Source organism: Euleptes europaea, chromosome 1, assembly GCF_029931775.1.
Source record: "Euleptes europaea isolate rEulEur1 chromosome 1, rEulEur1.hap1, whole genome shotgun sequence".
Lineage (NCBI taxonomy): Eukaryota > Metazoa > Chordata > Lepidosauria > Squamata > Sphaerodactylidae > Euleptes > Euleptes europaea.
In genome coordinates, this window is record NC_079312.1 from 125,345,530 (window position 1) to 125,358,642 (window position 13,113).

A 13,113-nucleotide genomic window follows, 5' to 3' on the forward strand; every position below is an offset into this window, starting at 1 on the left:
TGCGGGGCCCCGGAGCTCCCGAGGGCCACAAAAAATGTCCTCGGGGGCCGCATACAGCCCCAGGACCTGAGGTTCCCCATCCCTGAGCTAGGGTTACCAACCTCCAAGCACTAGCTGGTCTCCTGGAGAAAATGGCCACTTTGGCAATTGGACTCTATGGCATTGAAGTCCCTCCCCTCCCCAAACCCTGCCCTCCTCAGGCTTTGTCCCAAAAACCTCCCACCAGTGGCAAAGAGGGACCTGGCAACCCTAGGAAGAACTAAAGAGTTTGGGGGGCTTTCAGTTTAGAAAAGGGATGAATGGTGGGGAAGCTGATAGAGGTTTATATAATTATGCATGGGTGGTGGTGGATAAGTAGGACTTTTCTCTCTCTCATCCATAATACTTACTTTGCTTAATTTTATTATGATCCTAGATCTTAATAATATAATCAGCAATATTATGGTCAGCAGAGTCAGCAACGCATAATTTTAATTGTATTATGATTTTATTATTAATAATAATTATTATATTATATATTTTATTAATCAATTATGTATTGAATTATATATAAATTATATTAATAATAATTTTATTATGGTAAAATTAATTTTATTATGATCCTAGATCTTAATAATATAATCAGCAATACTATGGTCAGCAGAGTCAGCAACATATAATTTTATTTTCATTATGATTTTATTATTATTAATTATTATTATAATATTATATATTGTATATAATAGAATCTATATCAATCTATTACATTACATTATATTATTAATTTTATTATGATAAATTAATTTATTATGATAAATTAATTTTATGCGGAAATACTGGCATCGCACTGAGGGATGCTCTAGCACTTGCCAAAAAACTCTATGGTTTCCATAGATTTTTTTTTTGGGGGGGGTAGTGCTAGTGTGTTCCTCCTGTGTGATGCCGGCACTTCTACATAAACCAGAAGTGAAGTCATCTTGCAAGGGTGCCTATCGCTCCCCCCCCCAAGGTTGCCAGCTCCGGGTTGGGAAATAACTGGAGATTTTGGGGGTGGAGTCTGAGGAGGGCGGGGTGTAGAGTAGGGAGGGACTTCACTGCCATAGAGTCCAATTGCCAAAGTGGCCATTTTGTCCAGGGAAACTGATCTCTGTCACCTGGAGATCAGTTGTAATAGAGGGAGATCTCCAGCCCCCACCTGGAAGTTGGCAACCCTATCCCCCTCCCTTCCACTAGTCTGCTTCCACCCGTCAACGAGCTGAGTGTCGGTGAGCAGCAGAACGAATTAGTGGTCGATTGCCCGCCATTAGCAGGCAGTTGGGAACCCTGCCGCCAGGGCAACTGGTTAGCATGTGAAGCACGATACTGAACTAGATGGGCCAGTGGTCTGATCCAGCCGGGCACCTCATACATTCGTATTGCAATGATACTTTAAGTTTCTAGAGCTCTCTTTTCTTAAAAGGAAATGAACTGCAACAGCTTCCTGGAACATTACTTTGAAACCCAAACAAACAAAATCCAGTTATTTGGATCTTTCTGCATGTGGTAGTGCCCTTACCAACCCAAATGCAGAACAAATACTTTCTTCTTACTTTCCTATCCCTGGTGGACAGTGAGACCTGGTTTTCTTTTGCTATATAAATCACTGGGATAACTGCTGGTGTATATGAATGGCTGTTTGAATCAGTCTTCCTAGCATTTGTTGAGGAACTCCAAGATCAGTGACCCATTATAGCCTCTTTTCAAGATCTCTGTTAGTGTGTGATAATTAAATGAGCTAAATTTCTGTTCATTTCCAGTTGATCAGGCATGTATGCCTGCCAGGGAACAGCACTGGTTTTTCCATGAAGGGAAATGAGATTTTACAAAACTTAAATTTTTGATGCTCCTGAGCCAAGACTTTGGTGTTTAGGGTAGTCGTGGTTATTGGCTATACAAAGGCATTTGGGATGTGAACAGATGAAGCTGCCTTATACTGAATCAGACTCCTGGTCCATCAAAATCAGTATTGTCTACTCAGACCAGCAGCGGCTCTCCAGGGTCTCAGGCAGGGGTCTTTCACATCATCTCCTTGCCTAGTCCCTTTAACGGGAGATGCCCAGGGTTGAACCTGGGACTTTCTGCATGCCAAGCAGATGCTCTACCACTGAGCCACGGCCCCACCATGGGAAAGGGATGTGGGAAAGGGATGAATTTGCATGGTGCTGCTTTTCAGTGCTACAGGCCAACTATTGTACCTGTCCATTTCAGCTTTTGATTTAGGATGTTCCTGGAAATCTAAATGAAAATACTGACAAACTGGGATTTAAAAGGAGGGATTTTGGTGGAGCCCTGACCTGGATGGCCCAGGCTAGCCTGATCCCGTCAGATCTCAGAAGCTAAGCAGGGTTGATCCTGGCTAGTACTTGGATGGGAGACCACCAAGGAATACCAGGGTCTCTATGCAGAGGAACATAAGGCCCTGCTGGATCAGACCAAGGCCCATCAAGTCCAGCAGTCTGTTCACACAGTGGCCAACCAGGTGCCAACCAGGAAGGCAATGGCAAAACCACCTCGCTGAGTCTCTTGCCTTGAAAAACCCTGTGGGGTCACCATAAGTTGGCTGCAACTTGATGGCACTTTACACACATTTTGGTGGAAGATAGTGGATTTCTTCTAGAAGGTTATGGTTTGTCCACCAGTACCCTGCTTTAACTGCTCTTTATGGACACCTAGCCCATGTAATAGGTTTATACATAGTGTGCAAAGTACAGCTTTTTGAAAAATGTTACACTGTTTTGGGCCTCAGGAATTTCTGAATGGCAGCACAACAATTGATCACAACTAAGGAACAATCCTTAGAAGAGCCCCATGGTGCAGAGAAGTAAGCTGCAGTACTGCAGTCCAAGCTTCTGCTTACGACCTGAGATTGATCCCGACGGAAGTCGGTTTTAGGTAGCCGGTTCAAGGTAGACTCAGCCTTCCATCCTTTCGCGGTCGGTAAAATGAGTACCCAGCTTGCTGGGGGGTAAAGGGAAGATGACTGGGGAAGGCACTGGCAAACCACCCCATAAACAAAAAAGTCTGCCTAGTAAACGTCGGGAAGTGACGTCACCCCAGGGTCAGGAATGACCCGGTGCTTGCACAGGGGACTTTTACCTTTACCTTTTAAGGAACAATCCACCAAAGGGAGGGAGAATCATGAAGGTGAATAGGGTTGCCAGCGCCAGGTTGGGAAATACCTTGACATTTTGGGGGTGGAGCCTGAGGAAGGTGATGTTTGGAGAGGGGAGGGACTTCCATGCCATAGAGTCCAATTGCTAAAGCAGCCATTTTCTCCAAGGGAACTGATCCTGGTCCTCTGGAGATCAATTGTAATAGCAGGAGATCTCCAGGTGCCACCAGGAGGTTTGCAACCATAACCAACAACCACAGTGACCCTTTAAATGTTTTCCCTAATTGGCTAATGAATAAATTAATTGGATACAGCAACACTGTTAATTCTTGCCTTTCTATGTGACATTGGCTATCTACAGTTGTACCAAGGAACCATCGTCATTATTATGGGAACAAACCTAGCAAGACCTTTGATTTATGCACTCCACCTCCTTCCTCCTCTGAATGTGGCTCAGAAATTGAAATCTACATGGTTTACAATGGACCATAATTTGTTGTTTCATCAGATGAATGAAAAACTGGGCTGTTACCCTGTCTACAAAACCAAGATCTCAGGTGGTTTGTAGGCAAGAGAACAGACTGAAGCTTTTAATCTGTCTGATTCTAATCAAATAATATCATGGTTTGTTGCAAATCAGTCCTACCCTACACATGAAAGGACGTGGGTGTTCAAATCCAAGGTCTTCCCAGGCTCATTGTTGCAATTCCTGAATGCAGCACCTGTCAGGGTTTGGTATAGGGTTGCCAACCTCCAGATACTAGCTGTAGATCCTGCTGTTACAACTGATCTCCAGGTGACAGAGATCAGTTCACTTGGAGAAAATGGCCGCTTTGGCAGTTTGACTCTATGGTATTGAAGTCCCTCTCCTCCCCAAACCCTGCCTTCCTCAGGCTCCGCCCCAAAAACCTCCAGCTGGTGGCGAAGAGGGACCTGGCAACCCTAGTTTGGTATTACTCAACATTGGAACCTTCCCTTTGGTGCTTTGACTCCCCATCTAGCTGTTGGGGTCCAGAGAGCATAGATCATTGCTAGGCAACCTTCCAATGCTTGCTTCCTCCTCCTGTGTTCTCTGTCCCCAAGACAAAGGTTGCTTAGAGTCTTAACTGAAGTAACATAATCCCATAATAGTCTATGGCACAGATTATATTATTTGTCTGGTCTGTGTTCTTCCAAATGAGATGCAAATTGCTGAAGGTATGTCATTATGCTGATGGCATGATATTAGCATATACAAATTAGCAGCAGTCCTCTGATTCATAATGAGTTTGTATTGTGGCTCACAGTGGTGAAAAAGCTTCTTAGCCTTACAACAATACCTTTAGTCGGAAGGTTGCAAAGGCCGTTAATAGTGAAGTTACAATTACAAATAAAGTTACATTCTGAGAAAAGATAGGGTTGCCAGCTCCAGGTTGGGAAATACCTGGAGATTTTGGGGGCAGAGCCTGAGGAGGGCGGGGTTTGGAGAGGAGGGGGGAAGAAGAGTTGGTTTCTATATGCCGACTTTCTCTGCCACTTAAGGGAGAATCAAACCGGCTTACAATCACCTTCCCTTCCCCTCCCCACAACAGACACCCTGTGAGGTAGGTGAGGCTGAGAGAGAATGACTTGCCCAAGGTCACCCGTCTGGCTTCGTGTGTAGGAGTGGGGAAACAAATCCAGTTTACCAGATTAGCCTCCGCCGCTCATGTGGAGGAGTGGGGAATCAAACCCGGTTCTCCAGATCAGACTTCACCTGGGGGGGGGGACTTCAATGCCATAGAGTCCAATTGCCAAAGCGGCCATTTTCTTCAGGGGAGTTGATCTCTATCGCCTGGAGATCAGTTGTCATAGAGGGAGATCTCCAGCCACCACCTGGAGGTTGGCCACACTAAGGATACACCTCTTTCCACTACCTTCATCACTCCTAGGAAGAACCTGTGCCCCACTGGAATTTCTAACATGAGACAGCATTGCTCCACAGTCCATTGATTTCAGTGTTTATTTAAATCTTGCCCATCTGTATGGGCGCTTTAAAAAAAGAAGAAGCTGGCAGGCACAGGTGCAACCCTTGTTTTGATGCCTTTTAATTGATCTCCAGCCCCATTGTTTACTGGGATTCTCATAGAAAGATAACCCAGAGGAGTGCTTTCAAACATAAACAAAGAGTTCTTGCCAGTTCTGCTTTGCATGCCAGTTAGCTGCAGGTCAGTTAGCTCAAGTGCTTTAATTAGAGAAGAAATGTGGTCTACAGGCTGTAGAAAGAAAAGCAATCACTTGCTTCAAAGAAAGGTACGAAACACAGGTTATAACTAGGGGATTCTGCTCTTATTACCTGGTAACAAGGGAAACTTAGCTCCATTCTTCTTTCTATTACCTGTTTTTGCTAATGGGCAGTGGCGGATCTACTATGAAACTAATAAAGCTTAAGCTTCAGGGCCCCTAATCCTGGAGGGGCCCTAAAGCAACTTCTATTTTTTTTAACAAGTGAATTTTTCAACAAAATCGATGGAGTTTGTTATTAAAATAAGGCTATTTTAGTGGTCGAATCATAAGCCAATGGGTTGAAGTGCTTAATATTGACCTTAGAATATGCTCTAATACCCATTTCATATGGCCTCAAAATGTCCCTGTAATTGGTCAACCTTCAAAATTTTCTCAGGGGCTTCCAGTGCACAAACCCCCAGCTGAATGTGCTCACTGAGCTTGCCAGAATCTATTCATAGCCTACATTTTGGCATGTGGATCCTCGAATCCTTCGTTGGTGCACAGCTTAATAGTTCTATAGCTCAGCCCTTAGGCTAGAGCCAGTGGGACCATAAAAAGATGTCTGAATTCTCAGTTCAGGCTGCACTCGTCTTGCTTGTGCATTTTAACACCAAATCCAGATTTTCACATCTTTATCCTAACGAGTACCCTCTGATGACCTTCCGCCTCTCTGTTAGAGAATGAGCCAATACATCTGTCATAGAACAACCTCACTGAAGACGATAACAGCGGTTACCCAGACCTCATTGCTGGTGGGAAGGGGCTCACTGTATAGCCCATTTTCAAGGACTCCACCCCACCACCCTGTTCTCCACCATTTTGGCCTTGAGGTCCTGGCAAGGGCAGCAAGGCCCTTTGGACCTTGTTGGATGTTGTCCTATTGCTGGTTGTGAAGGGGTCCCCATAACAGTTCAGGCTTTGGAGACCCAAAAATGTAGATCCGCCACTGCTAATGGGTGGCCTTTCTATGGCCGCCCATGTTAGTATTTTACAGTCACACAATGGGCATGTGATTTCTAGTTCTTCTGCTTGTTAGACAAATACACTCCATCACCAATGACTTCTCTTGTGGAACTGGCCAGATATGGAGCTGCAGGATCCTATCTGTTGTGGGTCAGCCCACAGCACTATTCTTTATATGCTGATAGTTGCACAAGTGTGGGGAGAGGAAGGCATATTCTCCTGTTACAGCCAGTTTTAATCTATGTTTGCATGATGGGTGTACATATGGGATTATCATAGTTTGGGGTCTGTCTTAAAAATAGAGTAGGCACAATCCAGTACAGAGTTTATGCCTGTTTTGTGATGTGACCTAAAACAGTAGTAGGATATGAAAGTAAGGGGAGGATTAAGGAAAAGATGAAACACATAGGAACAAAACAATTACTCTATGATCTGCTCAGTGGATTACAAGAGGGTAGCACATCTGGCCTTCCTTAAAGTATGCATCAGGGCCAGAAAATAATGACAAAAATGTTTCCACATTTAGTGTTTTTGCAACATTTTCTTTTCATTTTGAACATTCAGGATTGAAAATTCTGAAGTGGAAATTTCAAGGCTAGATTTCAATCTGCTGTATACTTCAGCCCTCATCTATTCTGTGTATTTTCTTACATGGTTATGAATTTCTGGAAGATGTGAAAGATAAACAAAAGTATCTGAACACACAATAAAATAACTTATAGTTGGAGTGTGAAGACTGAATCATGCAGGGCAATCAAAAAAAGCATTTGCTTCTACCTGACAGCTCTGCAGGAAAAAAGGGGGCAGGAAGTAAAAAGGAGGAAAAAGCCAAGTCTGTTCAAGTATGTAAACAACAGCCTGACACTATATTTTGTGTATGTAAAGTGCCATCAAGTCGCAGCCGACCCCTTTTTGGGGTTTTCATGGCAAGAGACCTACAGAGGTGGTTTGCCAGTGCCTTCCTCTGCACAGCAACCCTGGTATTTCTTGGTGGTCTTCCATCCAAATACTAACCAGGGCTGACCCTGCTTAGCTTCTGAGATCTGACGAGATCAGGCTAGCCTGGGCCATCCAGGTCAGGGCACACTATATTTTTGTATTACCCATGGTTCGGTAAAGAAAGGATTCCAACAGGCAAGTGTTGGGGAAAACAAAGTATTCAGTTTTATTAAACAAAAAATACACCCTTTTACCCAGGCTAAGTAATCTTTAAACAAAAATAGCCTTTTATCCAGGCTGAGTCTTAAATAAGGGTGGGAAGTTGTCTCCTGGGAGGCAAGCAAGCCACTTCTTCCTGTCTGTCTCTGGCAGCCATCCTGGTTCTCCAGACGCTCTCCTCCTGGCTGGCTTCTTATCTGGAGCCCTCCTCTTCTTTTAACAGAGAGTGAAAACTAACCTTTTTCCCCATCACCAGGTGCTCATCATTTACAGTGCTGTGTGAAAGTTAACTCCCTAATGACCTGAGATTGCTCTCACATGGGGAAGGGCTGCATTGATCACCATCTACTTCCTCGTAATTACAATGGTCTTCCGCAGTTTCCAGTACAATTTTACTTCAGAGTAAATTAGGGTTGCCAACCTCCAGGTACTAGCTGGAGTTCTCCTGCTATTACAACTGATCTCCTGTCGACAGAGAACAGTTCACCTGGAGAAAATAGTCGCTTTGGCAATTAGACTGTATGGCATTGAAGTCCCTCCCCAAACCCTGCCCTCCTTAGGCTCCACCCCCAAAACTTCCTGCTGGTGGCGAAGAGGGACCTGGCAACCCTAGAGTAAATCCCACTGAGTTCTATGATGCTGAGTCTCAAATGGGTTTACAATTGAGGCCTTAGTTGTATCTTGTTTTGTAGGGGGATTAAACAGCTTAAAAGTCATTGTGAATTGAGACCAGTGCTATTACATTTGTGACTAAGAACTGCATTTGTATGTTTTGTGTTAGTACTTCAAATGAAAAAGTGAGATTGTTCAGAATGTACATGAGATTAATAAAATGGCTCTGTTCCGCTTTCGGTTAGCACTTCGACAATTACCTCTCAGGCAAAGCATTTCCTGACTTTCTCTCCCTCTCTCTTCTATAGTAGATGAACAATTCTCCTTTAAATATAGTCCTGGAAAACTGAGGGGAAACCAGTACAAAACCCTGCTGACCAAAGAAGAACTTGAAGAGGAACAAAGGTAGGTTGGTTTTCCTTTATGTTTGGCAGAACATTTGGTGATTCTAACCTGCTTTTTGTCGGTTACAACTTGCAACCAGGAACTATTTGGCTCGTACTTCTAAGGATAGTGCCTGTTTGCACCAGCTATTTTTCTGGGAATTAAAGTGTGGGTAACCCCTGTGTGATATCCCCTGAGGAGCATTGCTAGAGTTGGCAGCTTCCCAGTGGGACCTGGAGATCTCCTGGAGATCTCCTGGCCACCAGAAATGGTCACCAGATGGCAGAGATCAGTTTCTCTGGAGAAAATGGCTGCTTTTGGAGGAGGGAATATATGGCATTATACCCCACTGCAGTCCTTTCCCAGGCTCCACCCCCCAAATCTCTAGGAACTTCCTTTGCTGGAGTTGGCAACCCTAACATTGCCTAGTTCCTTGAATGGAGATTGGTAGGCTAGGAATGGTTCCAGCCTCTCGTTTCAAAGCAAATGATGAGGGTACCCAGGTAAAAATCCCCAGAATATCTCCAGAGTATTAAGATTTTAATCCAGCAAACATCACCAGACAAGCTCAGTTTGAGTATGTTTTCCATTTTTACTTATTAGTTTCTACCTGAACGTATTATGGCAGGCATTATATAAATACGGTTGCCAACCTCCAGGTACTGAAGAAAAGTGCAGGAATTGCTGGAATTACTGAGATATAACGGACAACACACAAGTGTGACAAAGTGTATCAAGTGTACAAATTAACATATAACAAACACACAATATAATACAAAACTCTTTCAAAGTCCAAGGTACAAAATGCTAGTTTAAGAGCCAAGCATCAAGGAATTCTTCATATAGAAGTTGCTAGGAAGACGATCGTTTCTGTATTCTTCATCAGTTCCATTTAGTTCAAGTTTCTCTTATAGGTACATAAGGTTATCCAATTTAAATACAGTCTCTTTCTCAAACTGATAGGAGATCAAGCTGTGTATGGTCTTTCAAATTTCAAGTTACTTGCAGTATCCCGGTGGGAACAGTTGAAATGTTGAATTTGTCTATACAATCTGTGTATTGACAATGTTGTATCCTGTACTGGAACCTTAATTTGAAAGACCATACACAGCTTGATCTCCTATCAGTTTGAGAAAGAGACTGTATTTAAATTGGATAACCTTATGTGCATATAAGAGAAACTTGAACTAAATGGAACTGATGAAGAATACAGAAACGATTGTCTTCCTAGCAACTTCTATATGAAGAATTCCTTGATGCTTGGCTCTTAAACTAGCATTTTGTACCTTGGACTTTGAAAGAGTTTTATATTATATTGTGTGTTTGTTATATGTTAATTTGTACACTTGATACACTTTGATACACTTTGTCACACTTGTGTGTTGTCCGTTATATCTCAGTAATTCCAGCAGTTCCTGCACTTTTCTTTCTTACCTGTGGTATCAGTGCAGTGGTGTTTATTTTGGTTGCTTAACCTCCAGGTACTAGCTGGAGATCTCCTGCTATTACAACTGATCTCAACAGCCGATAGAGATCAGTTCCCCTGGAGAAAATGGCTGCTTTGGCAATTGGACTCTAGGGCATGGAAGTCCCTCCCCAAACCCCACCCTCCTCAGGCTCCACCCCAAAATCTCCCGCTGATGGCAGTGAGGGACCTGGCAACCCTATATATAAATGAAGTTATTTCAGCACTTCCATTTCTTGGTCTGGTTGGGTTTCTGGTACAGTTAGTCTGGTTGTTATCTTGCACATGCAAGCATGCAGGAAACTCAACATGACCCAAAGATGTTATTAATTACGTTGTTGTAATGTTTTTACTTGGTGAGCTACTTTAAGCTGGTTTTTGGAGAGTCAGCATATAGATTTTCTAAATAAATAATAGGGGAGATGGTTCATCCCTGTTCACTTTGTGAACAAAGATTGCCTTGACACAAAGCAGGGCCACATGTGAAGACCAGCCGATTGGTAGGGTTGCCAGTTCCGGGTTGGGAAATACCTGGAAATTTTGGGTGGAGCCTGAGGAGGGGTGGGGTTTGTGGAGAGGAGGGACTTCAATGCCATAGAGTCCAATTGCCCAAGCACCCATTTTCTTTAGGTGAACTGATCTCTATTGCCTGGAGATCAGTTTTAATAGCAGGAGATCTCCAGCTAGTACTTGGAGATTGGTAACCCTACCGATTGGTCAGGTCAAACTACTGATGCCAGGCCACTGCCAGAATGTAACGTTTCTTTATTAACCACTAGTAGTCTTAATGATGGATCTGTGAGATGTCCAAATGCAAACATCCTAACTTAATACCAGTTTATTCCTAGCTTGTTTTTTGGCGACTCCATTCTGGCTACAAAGAAAAGGCAGCAGGACTAGTATTTGTTCAGGCAGACCAGGATCTGAATTACTTATGTGAGATTAATCCTGGTTTCACAAGCTAACCATGGTTTGAGCTGAGCCAGGGTCTCCCTTCACAGCCAGACTATGCAAAGGGCCAAGAAGGAACCCTACCACAGGAACTGGCTTCCCTTATTAGGGTTGCCAGGTCCCTCCTCACCACCGACTGGAGGTTTTGGGGGCAGAACCTGAGGAGGGCATGGTTTGGGGAGGGGAGGGACTTCAATGCCATAGAGTCCAATTGTCAAAGCAGCCATTTTCTCCAGCCGAACTGATCTCTATCGGCTGGAGACCAGTTGTAATAGCAGGAGATCTCCAGTTATTACCTGGAGGTTGGCAACCCTATCCCTGATTCAAGAAGGCTCTGCTTTAATGTTGTGTGAAGAGTTCATACCCATATAAGTAAACTGTAGCTTATCAAACTAACATACACTTCAGTAATACAACACCAGCCTCAAGTGCCATTTTGTTTGTTGTAGCATCTCAGGCACTCTTTTTTTCTTGTGATCATCTCAGTGGTTGAGCTTGTTAGTGTCCCAAGTACAGGGCGGGTGTGTGTGTGTGTAAAAGTTTAACCACTGTCTGGCAGGCAGAGATTCAACAGTGATTTTTTTCTCTCTAGTGTGGAGGTACACTGATATGAACAGCTCTGCCTGTTACATTTCTGACTGTTATGAAGATATTAAGATCCTGGTAATCTTGCAAGGAAAAAAGATGGCAGCCTTCAGGGTGTGTGTATTACAGGCCCATCTGAAGCAGCACCTATAAATACTATTATAGTCACCCTGCACAACTAGGGTTGCCAACTTCCAGGTACTAGCTGGAGATCTCCTGCTATTACAACTGATCTCCAGCCAATCGTGATAAGTTCACCTGGAGAAAATGGCAGCTTTGGCAATTGACTCTATGGCATTGAAGTCCCTCCCCTCCCCAAACCCCGCTCTCCTCAGGCTCCACCCCAAAAATATCCAGGTATTTCCCAACCAGGAACTGGCAACCCTATGCACAACAAAACATGTTTAAAACTCAAAATAATGTCTGCTAGTGAGTAGATTAAACAGGCTGTTCCACCCTTATCCATTGCTCACTTTTGCATGTTTCCAACCATTGAGATTTCCTGCTGCTTGTACTTGATTCCTCTGTGACAAGCACTTAACTAAGGGCAGGGTGCCCTGCTTTGTAAATTATACCACGACTTGTAGATAAGTAGCTCCTGAGAATTAACGAGGCTCACAAAATAGCCTGTCCAGCTCCACTTTTGTAGATTCCCAGATGGCTGAATGCAAAGCAGAAATTGATTGAGAATTAAGCATCATTTATATACAGTCGGTTGTACTGCTTAAGCTTCTGGCATGGCTGGTTACATTGGTTAATGATATGAATGGATCCTGGGCTCTAATGCGAGGCAAATTTAGGCCTAAGATGATCCATATAGCATAATATTTCCCTCTAGAGCATTAGTCATAGCTGATTGTTGGAATGTTTAGTCTTTGCCAGCCTCCTATAGCACTGCATATTTCCTACCTGCAGTACTGCAGTCAAAAGCTCTGCTCACAACCTGAGTTCGATCCCGAAGGAAGTCGGTTTCAGGTAGCCGGCTCGAGGTTGACTCAGCTTTCCATCCTTCCGAGGTCGGTAAAATGAGTACCCAGCTTGCTGAGGGTAAAGTGTAGACGACGGGAAGGCAACTGCAAACCAACCCATAAACAAAGTCTGCCTAGTGAACGTCGTGATGTGACGTCACCCCATGGGTCAGTAATGACCTTACCTTTTATAGTGGGGACAGGCAGGCACTCTACTTACTTGCAACCTCTTCCATCACAGAGGAAGACATTGAACCATGCCCTCCAGGCTTTGGAAGACACGCAGCATAATCCTACCCATGTTTACTCAGCAGGTCTCACTAAACAAATGGCATGAATGGCATTTGCTCCTGAGCTAAGAATGATAAGGAAAACAGATGCAGAGGTAGAGCAGGGCAGAGCCAGCCGGGAGGGGACATCGTTTTTGTATGACGATGTAATTCTTGTGACCTTGCCCCACTCGGTAAAATGTACAAATATTGACATCAAGAAAATAACTAGAAAAGCCGGAATATGGTCACGGGGCTTCCTTGTCTTGCAAATGTCTTGGCAATTCCTGTGTTGCTGCTTCAAGATGTGGAAGCTTTGCTACTTTCTCTCCTTTTTTGCAAAGTCTGCAAAGTCTGGGCGGAGCTGTGCTGAAATGTACT

The 13,113-nt window shown here is 43.8% G+C and overlaps 1 protein-coding gene across 1 annotated transcript in view; it reads left to right on the forward strand.

Annotated features, from left to right (window-relative positions):
• MXRA7 (matrix remodeling associated 7) overlaps positions 1-13,113 on the forward strand; it is a 94,701-nt gene that overhangs the window by 55,256 nt on the left and 26,332 nt on the right. Inside the window, exon 3 of the mRNA XM_056860873.1 lies at positions 8,419-8,515. Within this exon, the coding sequence (XP_056716851.1) occupies positions 8,419-8,515 (97 nt within the window). The remainder of the gene's footprint in view (positions 1-8,418; positions 8,516-13,113) is intronic.